The 16,549-nt window shown below is 44.1% G+C and overlaps 1 protein-coding gene across 4 annotated transcripts in view; it reads left to right on the forward strand.

Moving 5' to 3' along the window:
* Nucleotides 1-16,549, forward strand: part of ctif (CBP80/20-dependent translation initiation factor) — a 161,703-nt gene that overhangs the window by 55,027 nt on the left and 90,127 nt on the right. For all 4 annotated transcript variants that reach the window (XM_078418996.1, XM_078418908.1, XM_078419175.1 and 1 more), the window contains one exon: nt 5,525-5,605. In XM_078418996.1, the coding sequence (XP_078275122.1) occupies nt 5,525-5,605 (81 nt within the window). The remainder of the gene's footprint in view (nt 1-5,524; nt 5,606-16,549) is intronic.

Genomic DNA, 16,549 nt, shown 5'->3' on the forward strand with positions numbered 1-16,549 from the left:
CATTTGCGAACTTGCTAACCATGCCATGTACGTTCTCATCCAAATCGTTGATATAGATAACTACGGCAATGGGCCCAGCAGTGAACCCTGAGGCACACCACTGGTCACAGGGTTCCAGTCTGAGAAGCAACCTTCCACCATCACCTTCTGCTTCCTTCCATGAAGCCAATTTTCTATTCATTCAGCTATTTCTTGGATCCCAATGGGATCTAATCTTCCAGAGCAACCTACCATGCAGAACCTTGTCAAATGTCTTACTAAAATCCAGGTATACAACATCTACAGCTCTGCCTTCATCTGCCTTTTTGGTCACATCCTCTGAAAAACCCAATCAGATTTGTGAGACATGACCTCCTACGTACAAAACCTTGTTGTCTATCCCAAATCAGCCCCTGTCCATGTTAGTGCATGTATATTCTATCCTTCAGAATGCTCTCTGGTAACTTTCCCACCACAGACGTTAAGCTCACTGGCCTGTAGTTCTCAGCCTTTTCCCTGCAGCCCTTCTTGAATAGAGGCACAACATTTGCCTCCCTCCAGTCTTCCAGCACTTCGCCTGTATTTAACAACGACTCATAAATCTCTGCAAGGGCTCCTGCAATTTCCTTTCTAGATTCCCACAGTGTCCTTGAATATATCTGATCAGGGCCTGGAGATTTGTCTATGTATGGAGGCCAATTCACTGGATGTATTCAAGAGAGAGTTAGATATAGCTCTTAGGGCTAACGGAATCAAGGGATATGGGGAGAAAGCAGGAACTGGGTACTGATTTTGGATGATCAGCCATGATCATATTGAATGGCGGTGCTGGCTCGAAGGGCCGAATGGCCTACTCATGCACGTATTTCCTATGTTTCTATATGTGTCAGAACCTTCAGCACCTCTGCGTCTGTAATACAGACTGCTCTCAAGACACTTCCAGTGACTACGTCAAGATCCCCCATTCTCCTGTCTTTCTCCACAGTAAAAACAGAGGAGAAATATTCGTTGAGGACCTTGCCCATAATCCTGTGGCTCCACACAGAGCTGAGTTTGTAGTACAATACATTTAAAATAATTTTTGATCATCTTTAAGGAACAGAGAAAAAAAATCAAAACCAAGACAACACATACAAAAGCTTAAAGTCAAGGAAAAGGGAAGTTTATGTGCTTTGTGATTATGGTATTAAATGCTGTTTCTGTTTTTCACCGAGCGACAAAGTAATAATAAGTAGGGAGAGTGTGTGCCTTGGAGGGAGTGCGCAGGTACTGGCAGTTCCAAGTGGCTGCTGCCCTCCTCAACTTCCATAGGCAGTAGAAGTCACTGAATTTGGAAGTTCTATTGAAGATGCCTTGGTGCCTTTTTGAAATCCAGCTTGCAAAATGTCGCCTATCTATTTTCTCCAGATATGCTGCCAGACCTGCTGAATTGCTCCAGCATTTTGTGCTTATCTTCACTATTCTATTTGTTTTTATCTATGGAACTTCTTTTTTTTATGGTGTTGACTAAGTATTATGTTTGCATGTCTGTTGTACTGCTGCAAGTGAGAATTTCATTGTTCTGTTTTGGGACATATATGGCAATAAAACACTTTTGGACTCTTTATCTGCTCAATCTATGCCTCTCATAATTTTATATTCCTCTATCATGTCTTGTCTCATGTTGCTGGGAAAACAGACCTAGACTATTCAATCTCTCCTTTTAACTCGAGTCCTCCAATCTGGGCAACATCCTTGTGAATCTATTCTGCACCCACCATTGACTGTATTTATACATCACGCTATCTCAGAAAAACAGCCAACATAATCAAAGACGTCACACCCGGCCATTCTTTCTCCCTTACCCCATTTGGCAGAAGGTTCAGAAGTTTAACAGCATGCACCACCATTCTCGGGAAAAGCTTCTTCCCCTCTTATCAGGATTCTGAATGGTCCTTCCATAATCGTGTTCGATTCACCTCTTCCCCATTATGTCAATTGAACTTTGTCTATGAAATTGATAAACTGTAATCCTGAGAACTATATGCTGCACTCTGTATCTTCCCCTTTGTTCTATCTATTATACGTGAGTTTGACTTGATTGTATTTATGTATACCATATCTGTTTGGACAGTGTGGAAAACAAAGCTTTTTCTGTACCTTGGTACACATGACAATAATAAACCTAAACACATTTTTCACTTGTCAGAGTTAAATTCCCTCTTTTATTCATTTGTCTACTTTTGTCTAGTTTATCAATATCCTATTGTAACCTTGAACTAACTTCTTCACTGTTCACCTATTCACCATTTTTGGTATCATCTGCAAACTTGTCAATGATGCCAGCTATATTCTCTTCCAAATCATTAAATGATCTGCACCGCAATGCTCACAGGCCTCCAGTCTGAAAAATCCTTCACCATCAATCCCTAATTGCCCAGATCAAATTTGTTTAGATTATATTAGCTATCTCTCCCTGGATCCCATATCTTCTTTTCATTTGGACCAATGTATTGTGGGGGACCTTGTCAAAGGCCTGGCTTAAGTCCATATCCTGACCTTGTCAATCCTCTTGGTGAACCCTACGAAAATAAAACTCAATCAAATTCACGAGGCAGAATTTCTCTTGCACAAAGCCATGCTATTTATCTCCAATCAGTCCTTGCCTTTTCAACCACAAATCTTATCTCTCAAAATCCCTTCCAATAACTTTCCCATCATTAGACTGTCATTCCCTGCTACCCTTGAGTAAAGTAATAACATTTGCTATCCTCACCGGTGACTATCAAAGTTGCAAAAACATTTGCCAGTAATCTCCTCCCTTCATTCCCATAACTTCCATGGGTACACCCTGGTCATCCCCTGAGGACTTATCCACCTTTGTGTTTCAGGACTTCCAACCCCTCTTTTGTAATGTTGTTAAGCTCCAGAATATCCCCATCCCCCCCTTATAGCTTTCACATCCTTTTCCACAGTAAACATTGGCAGTTTTGGCATTCGCTCTCACAAGGAAATGCTTGCCCTTCACTCTTGTCTCGCCTCCCACTTGCCAGAAATCCCTTTACCTAAAAACACTCCCCAAATGGACTTTTGAGAGTTCCTGTCTGATGCCATCGAAATTAGCCTTGACCAAATTAAAAACTTTAACTTAAGAACCAGTGCATGACTGTCTTGGAAACATAGAAAAATAGGAAAATAGGAGCAGGAGTAAGTCATTTGGCCCATTGAGCCAGCACCACCATTATATATGATCATGGCTGATCATCTAAAATCAGTACCCCGTTCCTCCTTTTTCCCCATATCCCTTAATTCCTTTGGCCCAGAGCTAAATCTAACTCTCTCGTGAAAACATCCAATGAATTGGCCTTTACTGCCTTCTTTGGCAGAGAATTCCACAGATTCACAACTCTCTGGGTGAAGAAGTTTTTCCTCATCTCAGCCCTAAATGGTCGACCCCTTATTCTTAAACTGTGACCCCTGGTTCTGGATTCCCCCAACATCAGGACCATTTTTCCTGCATCTAGCCTATCTAATCCTTTAAGAATTTTATATGTTTCTGTAAGATCCCCTCTCATCCTTCCAAATTCCAGTGAATACAAGCCCAGTCGACCCATTCTTTCATCGTATGTCAGTCCTGCCAACCCGGGAATTAAACTGGTAAACCTACGCTGCACTCCCTCAATAGCAATAATGTCCTTCCTCAAATTAGGAGACCAAAATTGCGCACAATACTCCAGGTACGGTCTTACCAGGGCCCTGAACAACTGCAATAGGACCTCCTTGCTCTTAAACTTAAAGGCCAACATGCCTTATGAAGGCCAACATGCCATTAGCTTTCTTCACTGCCTGCTGCACCTGCATGCCTACTTTCAGTGACTGATGTACACCCAGATCTCGTTTTACCTCCCCTTTTCCTAATCTGACATGATTCAGATAATGTCCCGCTACCTGTCTACCTGTCCCGATGTATTACTCCAGCATTTTGTGTCTACCATTCAGATAATAATCTGCCTTCCTGTTCTTGCCACCAAAGTGGATAACCTCACATTTATCCACATTATATTGCACCTGCCATACATGTACCCACTCACCCAACCTCCAAGTCACCCTGCAGCCTCATAGCATCCTCATCGCAGCTCACACTGCCACCCAGCTTTGTGTCATCTGCAAACTTGGAGATGTCACATTTAATTCCCTCGTCTAAATCGTTAATATATATTGTAAATAACGGGTCCCAGCACTGAGCCTTGCAGCACCCCACTAGTCACTGCCTGACATTCTGAAAAGGACCTGTTAATTCCTACTCTTTGCTTCCTGTCTGCCAACCAGTTCTCTATCCGTGTCATTACCCTACTACCAATACCATGTGCTCTAATTTTGCACACTAATCTCTTGTGTGGGACCTTGTCAAAGGCTTTTTGAAAGTCCAGATACACCACATCTACTGGCTCTCCACTCCACTTGTTACATCTTCAAAAAATTCTAGATGATTAGTCAAGCATGATTTCCCCTTCATAAATCCATGCTGACTTTGACCGATTCTGTCTTAAAACTAATAGAATTCTGGTCACTTGTTCCAAAGTGCTTCCCCTCTGACACTTCAACATCCATTGCCCAGACTCATTTCCAACGAGAAGGTTAGGTTTTGTCCCTTCTCGAGTCGGGCCATCTACTCGTTGTTTGAGAAAACTTTCTTGGATACACTTAACAAATTCCGCCCCATCAAATCCTTTGGCACACAGGCAGTTATTAGTCAATATTAGCGAAGTTAAAAATATTTATTATTACGACCCCAGACAGTAAATGGCAGAACCCTTGGGTACGTTGATGTACAAAGGATCTTGGGGTGCAAGCCCATAGCTTCCTGAAAGTAGGAACATGTGGCTAGGGTGGTAAAGAAGGTGAATCCCTTCATCAGTCAGGGCATTGACTATAAACATTGACGTCATGGTGCAGTTGTTTTAAAAATGTGGCCAATTTATATTTGGACTATTGTGTGCAGTTTTGGTCACCACATTATGGGGAGGATGGCAAGGATGGCAAGGGTGCAGAAGAGGTTTAATAGGATGTTGCCTGGATAAGAGAATATTAGCTAGAACTGGGAACTGGCACAAGCGAACCCTGCATAAGCTGCCAGGAGCACCTGGTGGTCACCAATCTATCTGGCTGAGCCTATGCTGTGACCATCTCCCCTGAAGCTCCTATCTATAACGCTTTGTGCCTCGTGTGTGACCCTTAATGATCCAACTGGTGCTGCAAGCAACGCATGTGATTTGAGAGATGCTGCAGCTGGGCACACTTTCTACAAATGTAGTTGACAGAGATGCTTGACTTGAAAGAAAAGGGACCCTGTCAAGACTCGCCTTTGCTGCTAAAACTTGTAAATAGCTTCTGAACTTAGAACTCAAGCACAGCACTTTCACTTCGAAGTAGTCCTTCTCAAAATGGCCACCGCACAAGAGCTTGCCTCCCTTTTCTATGCAGGACTTTGCTCACTTGGCCAGTGGGGGGAGAACATTTATCTGCACTAGGTATTATGTTGTACTTTCCTGTGTTTTATTTGCAGTGGAATGAAGATTTCACAGACACGCTAGATGTAAACTGGTCATCCCCAAAAGAAAAGAATTCCTGCAAACAAATTAATCAGGTAAAGAACATAAAACAAAGTGCTGGAGGAACTCTGTGGGTCAGGCAGCATCTGTGGTGGGAATTGGACTCTTCTCCAGACTAAGCAAATGTCCTGAGTCTGAAGAAGGTCCCAATCTGAAGCATCGTCTGTCTGTTTCTCTTCACTGTTTCCCTTGTTGCCTGACCTACTGAGTTCCTCAAACGCTGTCTTTTGCTCAAAATGTTGGCATCGGCAGTCTCTTATCTCTCTAATCAGGTAAAGATCCTGCTGTATGCATTTATTTATGTTCACATGCATCAATGCAAATGTTTTGTGTGTAAATGAAGTGGCAGCTACATTTTGATTTTGAAGTGCAATAGCAAGTTTGTAAAATAAAATTCAGCAATGTTCAGCAAATTGGACATGGCAAGTTTTTTAAAAAAATACACAAAGTACGAAAAGGTGACGCAGCAATGAGATCAGATTTGTATGAATGGAAATCCTGATGCCTTTTTGTTAGGAGCAAATTGTGTGGCTGTTCTGATGGTTCATAGGATAAGGACATATTGTACTTGGGTAATGAACCCAATGTACCAAGAATGTTCCAGGATACAGTCGTGTTTCTTCTACTGACTTAGTTGATACCAGTTGGGACAAAGCAAAGGTGGCGGCAACTCATTCCGCACAGGCAAAATAATTGTTTTTTTGTTCAGCTCGTTTTGTTACGATCTGGGTGTTGCTGAGAAGGCCAGCTATTATTGCTCATCTGTCATTGCCCTTGAGAAGGTGGCAGTGAGCTTTGAACTGCTCCCAGTCTGCTGTTGAGCAGCGAGTTCCATTATTTAGACCCCCACGGCGAAGAAAGGACAGCGCTATATTTCCGAACCATGATTGTGCAGGACATGCAGGTCACAGTATTTCCATGCATTGGATGGCCTTTTCCTTTTTTGGAGGTAGAGGTCGCAAGCTTGGGCGATGCTGTTCAAGTAGCCGAGGTTAATTGGTGTACACATCAGCCATGATGTGCAGAAGAAGGAAGGACTTGGTGTTTTGGTCTGTTGAGTAGGGTACCAACGAAGGAGTCTGCTTTGTCTCAGATTGTATTGAGCTTTTTCAGAGCCGTTGGAGCTACAGGTGCAGGCCTTCAGTACCACAAATGGAATGTTGTTTAATTCCTTTGCCTTCACTGTAACCTGTTGTTTTCTTGCATTAGTAATCCTAAGACTGCAAGGAACTCAACACCCAATTGGGACAAAGTAATCCACTAGGTTGGCACCCTAAACGTTCATTTTATCTGCCACCAGAGCATTATGGCTGCAGTGTGTACCATCTACAAAACACACTTCATTTACTCACCCTGTCCACTCCAACAGTACCTCTCAAACTCCCAACACTAATACCAAGAAGAAGAGCAGCAGTTGAATGAGACCAGGTTTCCCTCCAAGTTGCACATCATCAATCAATAGTCGTTTATTTGTCACATACACATAAATGTGTAGTGAAATGAATCATTACCCGCAGTTCAACAATAAGACCAATAAGAATAATCAATAAAAATGCAATAACACATACAATCATAAACTAACACCAAACAAAAGAAACATCCATCACAGTGAGTCTCCTCCTGTCCCCTCCTCACTGTGATGGAAGGCCAGAATGTATTTTTCTCTTCCCCTGCCGTCTTCTCCCGCGGTCAGGCTGTTGGAGTTGCCACGTCGGGGCGGTCGGGGCTCCCGACATTGAAGCCCCCGCCGGGTGGAGAAAATCCCGCGGCCTATTCCAGGCCGCGCCGGACGGTGAAAGGTCGGGCCGACCCAAACCCCACGATTCCGGGCGGGCGAAGACGCTGCCGGAGGTCCCGATGTCGGCCCCCACCCTGGAGCCGGAGCCTCCGGAGACGAGTCGCAGCCGCTCCCGCAGCATCCGAAGGCAGCCAGCACCGCAGGTGGTGAGTCCGGGCCGCGGGCTCTGTGAACCAGAGCCCCAGGTGGTCCCAGGTGCATGGCGATGGTAGGCCGCAGCGGGAACGGAGACACGACACAGAAACAAAGGTCGCGTCTCCGTTCGGGAGAGACAATGTTACAGTTCCCGTTCCCTCCCTCCCACCCCCCCCCCCCCACCCCCCCAATAACATACAAACACTACACCATATTAAACTACAATTCAGACAAAAATAACAAAAAACACAAAAGACAAACGGACTGCAGGCAAGCCGCAGCTGCGAGGGCAGCGCTGGCTCCTAACAAGAAAACATATTGTCATTTATTCTAAATCCTGAAACCCCCTAACAAAAACGTTGTGCGAATACGTTCACATGAGGGCATAGGTTTAGTGTCAATTTAAAGGGAACCAAAGACAAGTTTTTTCACACAAAGGGTGATGAATATATAGAATGAACTGCCAGATTAACTAGTAAAGGCAAGTACAATTACAATGTTCAAAAGACATTTAGTTAGGTGGACACAAAATGCTGGAGTAACTCAGCGGGTCAGGCAGCATCTCAGGAGAGAAGGAATGGGTGATGTTTCGGGTCGTGACCCTTCTTCAGACTGATTAGTTAGGTACATGGATAGGAAAGGTTTAGGGATAGGAAATGTATCTCCTATTAGCTAAGGTTTAGAAGGATGTTGGCCAAAGACAGTCAAATGGGACTCGTCCAGTTTAAGGAAATTTGGGGAGACGGCAGGAACGGGGTACTGATTGTGAATGATCAGACATGATCACATTGAATGGTGGTGCTGGCTCGAAGGGCCGAATGGCCTACTCCTGCACCTATTGTCTATTGTCTATCTTTGTTGGCATGGACAAATTGGGCCAAAGAGCCATGTTCCATGCTGTATAATTCTGATAAGTTACCTTTAGAGTCTTGCTGCCCAACTTTAGGGTTGGCATCCATGAAACCATACCTTAGGGGGGGGAGAAGGGAAGTAACATGAGGGGGGAATAAAACTACTTTGTCTTTCTCTTCGTACATCAACAATTAAAGCCCTATAAGAATAGTGCAACAGAAGCAGATATGCTTGGAATCCAATTTGATGCCAAGCAGCTGTGGAATTTAACTCCATCTGAAAGTAGATGCCAGAAATTTGAGGCTGTTGTCCCGACTATAGGTAGTGTTGAGAGATGAGGGAGGGGACAAATGGTTTGAATTCTTCGTGTAACCTAATGGATATGGAATAAGCTTTATAATCTCAGATCTCAAAAATGTTTGGTATTTGATATGAAGCTGAGGAGAGCAACCAGGCAAGAAAGTCTCTGCATGTTAATATAGAAATTGTGTGGGGTTTTTTTCTTGAAAGTTATCAGGGAAACTTGTAACCCCCAAACAATGAGCCAACGGGCCAATGAGCTAAACCTGTTTTTTAATATATTTGATGGTGGGGCCTCTGCCCACCCTCGCCCCTGCTCCCCAACAGACTCAGTCCCTGACAATCCCCCTAGTCCACTTCCTCTGCCATTTCTTTGTTGCACCTGACCATTAAGGCTGAGCAGGTGAGGAAAGAGCTGGTCCCCCTTTATTGCCACTCTTTGCCTTCTGCCATCCAGCCAACCTGCTATCCATGCTAGTATCTGCCCTTTGATACCGTGGGCTTTCGTCTTCCTTAGCAACCTCACGTGTGGCACCTTATCTAGGCTTTCTGAAAATCTAGGTAAACAACATTGACAGATGCTCCTTTGTCTGTCCTGCTATTTGCTTCCTCAAAGAATTCCATCAGATATGTCAGGCAAGATTTCCCCTTCACAAAATCATGCTGACTGCAGCCTATTTTGTCATGAACTTCTAAGTACTCTCGGTCTAATTTATCATGAACTTCTAAGTAAGGTGCTAGGGTCCTAGGTGTGTTTGTACTTAGAGATACAGCCCTTTAGCCCTCTGAATTCATGCTGACCATCGATTCCCCATTCACACTGGTTCTATACTACCACATTCCCTACATATTAGGGTCAATATTTACAGAGGCCAATTCACCTACAACTTGGGGATCTATGGGATGTGTGAGGAAACCAGCACAGCTGGAGGAAACCCACACGTCACAAGCAGAATGTGCAAACTCCACTACCACCGCTCCCGAGGTCTGGATCGAACCCGAATCTCTGGTACTGTGAGGCTGCAGCTCTACCAAGTGCACCTCTGCTGACTGGTTAAAAGCATGATTAAGAAGGCAGCTGATATGCTGGCTTTTATTATGACAGGATTTAAGTACAATAATGAAGTCTTGCTCTGCATCGAGAATACTGTATGCAGTTTGATCTCTTTACCTGAAGTAGGATATAGAGGGAGTGAACCGGAGATTCACTCGACTGATTTGGCAGGTTTGTATATGAGGATTTTTTTTCTTTTTCATATTTCAGATACAGTGCGGAAACAGGCCTTTTCGGCCCACCAAGTCCGCACCGCCCAGTGATCCCCGCACACTAACACTATCCTACACACACTAGGGACAATTTTTACATTTACCCAGTCAATTAACCTACATACCTGTACGTCTTTGGAGTGTGGGAGGAAACCGAAGATCTCGGAGAAAACCCACGCAGGTCACGGGGAGAACGTACAAACTCCTTACAGTACAGCACCCGTAGTCAGGATCGAACCTGAGTCTCCGGCGCTGCATTCGCTGTAAAGCAGCAACTCTACCAAATATTGATTGGACTAGGCCTGTATATACCAGATTTTAGGAAAATGGAAAGTGAGTTTATTGGAACTTACTAAATTATAATAGTGCTCAACAGGTTGATGCAGGGAGGATATTTCCTTCTACAAACACCTCCCTTCCCTCCCCGCCCCCCCCCCCCCTTCCTTCTTTTCCACATCCCCACCCCTTTATCTCTCTTACACAACTAAAACTAGTTCCATAGCCGTCTTGGGATTACATCTGTCTCTAGCCAACAGATTTAGATTAGCAATGAAAATTTAAACAAAAACAGCTTCTTAGTGTTTCTGAGAGGGAGCAAAATAGAAAAAACAAAACCAAACAATATTTTCTTTGTTGTAAAAAGTATTTCTGTTCAATAACCTTTCTTTAATAGTAGAATATACTCGTGTTAGGCCTGACATTGTACATGTAGTCCAAGAACTACACTGTTGGAAATAATAGTCATTTTTCGCACGTGAATGTAGCGCAACTCGTACGCGCATTTGGCGTGCGTACTTTTTTTTGGCTGAAAAGTTATATTCTACTTTTAAAGAAAGGTTATTGAACAGAAATACTTTTTAGAACAAAGAAAATATTGTTTGTTTTTGTTTTTTCTATTTTGCTTTTTCTATTTTGCTTTTGCTCCATCTCCTTCCCGTACTCGGTCTCGTCCTTATTTGATATAAGATCATAAGTGACAGGAGCAGAATTAGGCCATTCGTCCCATCTAGTCTACTCCGCCATTCAATCATGGCTGATCTATCTCTCCCTCCTAACCCCATTCTCTTGCCTTCTCCCCATAACCTCTGACACAACATAGGGTCCACTACGGTAGTGACGTCCATAAACTTGTAAATTGGGTTGGATTTGTGTTTTGCTGCACAGTGATAGGTGTGTAAGGAATAAATAAAGTAGCTGTGAATGCATCCTTGTGGAGCAACAGTGTTACAATCTTACCTCATTGTGACCCTTGTACCTTCCTTTTACCTGTACTGTCTCTGCGGCTGTAATACTGTGCTCTGCTGTTTGTTTCCTTCCAGTTTGCACTACTTTGGGTATGACTTGATTATACTCTAGAATGCTATGATTTGAGTCATTGGTATGCAGCTATTCACCATATTCGGTAAACATGGCAATAATAAACTAACACCAATTAAACAAAACAGCTGCTATTTGGGAATGCCCACTACTTCAGTTTGGCAGCATGGTTTAAGTAATTAAGGCTAACCTTATTGGCATTTTCCACACCCCACAAGTACATTTTAAAAACTCCAAGAATAGTTGTTTTAGTTTCAATTTCATCTCATAAAACCTGAAGATTACTGTGGCACACAAATCAAATGTATCAGGAATATAACCAGAACTCTAAAATGACATTCTTCACAGCATTATATGTACAGTAATATGTCATTATTTTAAAATAATAAATAGGAAATATTTTTGATATATATGTGAACTAGGATGTGGACATCTGATATCTGCAGATTAAATATTCTGGTGCTGAAACCAGTTAAATGTACAGATTGAACAACAAGTTGAAAGTTTAGTCTCCAAGCAACTCTTCCATGTTCTGAGACAACGTGAAGAAATTAAAAGAAATTGGGATCTGGCTTTTAGTGACATCAAGGTAAATGAGCCATTAGGAGGCAGTGACCACAATATGATAAGTTTTACTCTAGAAATTGAGAGGGAGAAAGGAAAATCGGAGGTGTCGGTATTACAGTATAGCAAAGGGGATTACAGAGGCATGAGGCAGGAGCTGGCCAAAATTGACTGGAAGGAGGCCCTAGCAGGGAAGACTGTGGAACAGCAATGGCAGGTATTCCTGGGAATAATGCAGAAGTTGCAGGATCAATTTATCCCAAAGAGGAGGAAAGATTCTAAGGGGAGTAAGAGGCACCCGTGGCTGACAAGGGAAGTCAAGGGCAGCATCAAAATAAAAGGGAAGAAGTTTAACATAGGAAAGCAGAGTGGGAAGCCAGAGGATTGGTACTCTTTTAAAGAGCAACAGAAGATAACTAAAAAGGCAATACGGGGAGAAAAGCTGAGGTACGAGGGTAAACTAGCTAATAATATAAAGGAGGATAGTAAAAGCTTTTTTAGGTATTTAAAGAGGAAAAAAATAGTCAAGGCAAATGTGGGTCCCTTGAAGACAGAAGCAGGGGAATTTATTATGGGGAACAAGGAAATGGCAGACGAGTTGAACCGGTACTTTGGATCTGTCTTCACTAAGGAGGATACAAACAATCTCCCAGATGTTCTAGTGGCCAGAGATCCAAGGGTGACAGAGGAACTGGAGGAAATCCACATTAGGCAGGAAAAAGTTTTGGGTAGACTGATGGGACTCAAGGCTGATAAATCCCCAGGGCCTGATGGTCTGCATCCCAGGGTGCTTAAGGAGGTGGCTCTAGAAATTGTGGACGCATTAGTGATTATTTTCCAATGTTCTATAGATTCCGGGTCAGTTCCTGTGGATTGGAGGGTAGCTAATGTTATCCCACTTTTCAAGAAAGGAGGGAGAGAGAAAACGGGAAATTATAGACCAGTTAGTCTGACATCAGTGGTGGGGAAGATGCTGGAGTCAATTATAAAAGACGAAATTGTGGAGCATTTGGATAGCAGTAACAGGATCGTTCCAAGTCAGCATGGATTTACGAAGGGGAAATCATGCTTGACTAATCTACTGGAATTTTTTGAGGATGTAACAAGGAAAATTGACAGGGGAGAACCGGTGGATGTGGTGTACCTCGACTTTCAGAAAGCCTTCGACAAGGTCCCACATAGGAGAATGGTCGGCAAAATTAGAGCACATGGTATTGGAGGTTGGGTACTGACATGGATAGAAAGTTGGTTGACAGACAGAAAGCAAACAGTGGGGATAAATGGGTCCTATTCAGAATGGCAGGCAGTGACTAGTGGGGTACCGCAATGCTCGGTGTCGGGACCGCAGCTATTTACAATATACATCAATGACTTGGATGAAGGGATTAAAAGTACCATTAGTAAATTTGCAGATGATACAAAGCTGGGTGGTAGTGTGAACTGTGAGGAAGATGCTATGAGGTTGCAGGGTGACTTGGACAAGTTGTGTGAGTGGGCGGATGCTTGGCAGATGCAGTTTAATGTGGATAAGTGTGAGGTTATCCACTTTGGTGGTAAGAATAGGAAGGCAGATTATTATCTGAATGGTGTCAAGTTAGGAAAGGGGGACGTACAACATGATCTGGGTGTCCTAGTGCATCAGTCATTGAAAGGAAGCATGCAGGTACAGCAGGCAGTGAAGAAAGCCAATGGAATGTTGGCCTTCATAACAAGAGGAGTTGAGTATAGGAGCAAAGAGGTCCTTCTGCAGTTGTACAGGGCCCTAGTGAGACCGCACCTGGAGTACTGTGTGCAGTTTTGGTCTCCAAATTTGAGGAAGGATATTCTTGCTATTGAGGGCGTGCATCGTAGGTTTACTAGGTTAATTCCCGGAATGGCGGGACTGTCATATGTTGAAAGACTGGAGCGACTAGGCTTGTATACACTGGAATTTAGAAGGATGAGAGGGGATCTTATCGAAACGTATAAGATTATTAAGGGGTTGGACACATTAGAGGCAGGAAACATGTTCCCACTGTTGGGGGAGTCCAGAACCAGGGGCCACAGTTTAACAATAAGGAGTAGGCCATTTAGAACAGAGATGAGGAAAAACTTTTTCAGTCAGAGAGTTGTGAATCTGTGGAATTCTCTGCCTCAGAGGGCAGTGGAGGCCAATTCTCTGAATGCATTCAAGAGAGAGCTAGATAGAGCTCTTAAGGATAGCGGAGTCAGGGGGTATGAGGAGAAAGCAGGAACGGGGTACTGATTGAGAATGATCAGCCATGATCACATTGAATGGCGGTGCTGACTCGAAGGGCCGAATGGCCTACTCCTGCATCTATTGTCTATTAAGTTAGTGGGTTTATGCTTAATGGGCGTACTCCAATCATGACAAGTGTTTGAAAAAATGGAGGAAACAATACATAATTTGACATTGTTGGAAGCTAAACGGAAGGCAGCATTACAGTTTTGTTACTGGACATAGTTTGGAGGCATCGTCTAATGTTCTACTGATATAAATTGAAATCCTATTGTGGGAGCCAGAAAATTTCAATTTATGCTAATTAAATAATCTTGAATAAAATGTAAGAATTTGTGATGGTGATAATGAAACAAAAATCCTTCTAGTTATGAATGTCCTTTTAAGGAAGAGAATTTGTTGCCTTAATCTGATCTGGCCTAAATATCACTCTAGACTCTGAACAATGTAGTTTGCTCTTAAATAAACTTCCAAAATAACTTTACAAGTCATTCTGTCGTACCAACCAACAACAAAAAAGTAATAAAATGATACAAAGAGCTGGCAATGACGAAGGCACTCGATTCTAACATGACATAAAAGTACCATTTGCTCCAGTCAACTCGACAACTGCTTCTGCTGGTGAATCAGTATTTTAGTTTGGGTATCTCAAAATCCTGGAGTAACTCAGCAGGTCAGGCAGCATCTAGGAGAGAAGGAATGGGTCAACTTTCGGGTCGAGACCCTTCTTCAGACTGATGTCAGGGGAGGGGGCGGGACAAAGAAAGGATGTAGTTGGAGACAGGAAGACAGTGGGAGAACTGGGAAGGTGGAGGGGAAGAGCGGGACAGAGGAACTATCTAAAGTTAGAGAAGTCAATGTTTATACCGCCGGGCTGTAAACTGCCCAAGCGAAATATGAGGTGCTGTTCCTCCAATTTCCGGTGGGCCTCGCTATGGCACTGGAGGAGGCCCATGACAGAAAGGTCAGACTGGGAGTGGGAGGGGGAGTTGAAGTGCTCAGCCACTGGGAGATCAGGTTGGTTAAGGCGGACTGAGCAAAGGTGTTTAGCGAAACGATCGCCGAGCCTGCGTTTGGTCTCGCCGATGTAGAGAAGTTGACATCTGGAACAGCGGATACAATAGATGAGGTTGGAGGAGGTGCAGGTGAACCTCTGCCTCACCTGGAAAGACTGTTTGGGTCCTTGGATGGAATCGAGGGGGGAGGTAAAGGGACAGGTGTTGCATCTCCTGCGGTTGCAAGGGAAAGTGCTTGGGGAGGGGGTGGTTTGGGTAGAAAGAGAACAGTGGACCAAGGAGTTACGGAGGGAACGGTCTCTGTGGAACTCAGAAAGGGGAGGAGATGGGAAGATGTGGCCAGTAGTGGGATCCCGTTGGAGGTGATGGAAATGTTGGAGGATGATTTGTTGGATACGTTGGCTGATGGGGTGGAAGGTGAGAACGAGGGGGATTCTGTCCTTGTTACGAATGGGGGGAGGGGGAGCAAGAGCGGAACTGCGGGATATAGAAGAGGCCCTAGTGAGAGCCTCATCTATAATGGAAGAGGGGAAGCCCCGTTTCCTAAAGAATGAGGACATCTCTGATGCCCTAGTGTGAAACACGTCATCCTGGGTGCAGATGCGGCGTAGACGGAGGAATTGGCAGTAGGGGATAGACTTTTTGCAGGAGACAGGGTGGGAAGAAGTGTAGTCCAGATAGCTGTGGGAGTCAGTGGGTTTGTAGTAGATATCAGTTACTAGTCTGTCTCCTGTGATGGAGATGGTGAGATCCAGAAACGCGAGGGAGATGTCGGAGATAGTCCAAGTATATTTAAGCGCAGGATGGAAATTGGTGGTGAAATGTATGAAGTCAGTGAGTTCTGCATGGGTACAAGAGGCAGCACCAATGCAGTCGTCAATGTAGCGGAGGTAGAGTTCGGGGATGGGGCCGGTGTACGTCCGGAACAGGGATTGTTCGACGTACCCGACAAAGAGGCAGGCGTAGCTAGGGCCCATGCGAGTGCCCATAGCTACGCCTCTGGTTTGGAGGAAGTGGGAGGAGTCAAAGGAGAAGTTGTTGAGGGTAAGAACCAGCTCTGCTAGGTGGAGGAGAGTGTTGGTAGATGGAGATTGGCTGGTTCTATGGTCGAGGAAGAAACGGAGGGCTTTACGGTCAAGGAAGAAACGGAGGGCTTTATAGTCGAGGAAGAAACGGAGGGCTTACGGTCGAGGAAGTTTTTAGTTTAGTTTAGAGAAACAGTGCGAAAATAGGCCCTTCAGCCCGACGAGCCCGAGCCGACCAGCGTCCCCGTACATTAGCACTATCCTACACACAAGGGACAATTTGCAATCTTTACCAAAGCCAATTAACCTACTAACCTTTATGTCTTTGGAGTGTGCGATGAAACCGGGGTACCTGGGGAAAACCAACGCCTTCATGGGAAGAATGTACAAACTCCATACAGATGGAACACACCATACACTCCGTCCACCACCCTCCATCCTGCCATATCACTAAATCTCAAAGACAT

The sequence above is a fragment of the Rhinoraja longicauda genome, chromosome 1 (assembly GCF_053455715.1).
Source record: "Rhinoraja longicauda isolate Sanriku21f chromosome 1, sRhiLon1.1, whole genome shotgun sequence".
Classification (NCBI taxonomy): Eukaryota; Metazoa; Chordata; class Chondrichthyes; order Rajiformes; family Arhynchobatidae; genus Rhinoraja; species Rhinoraja longicauda.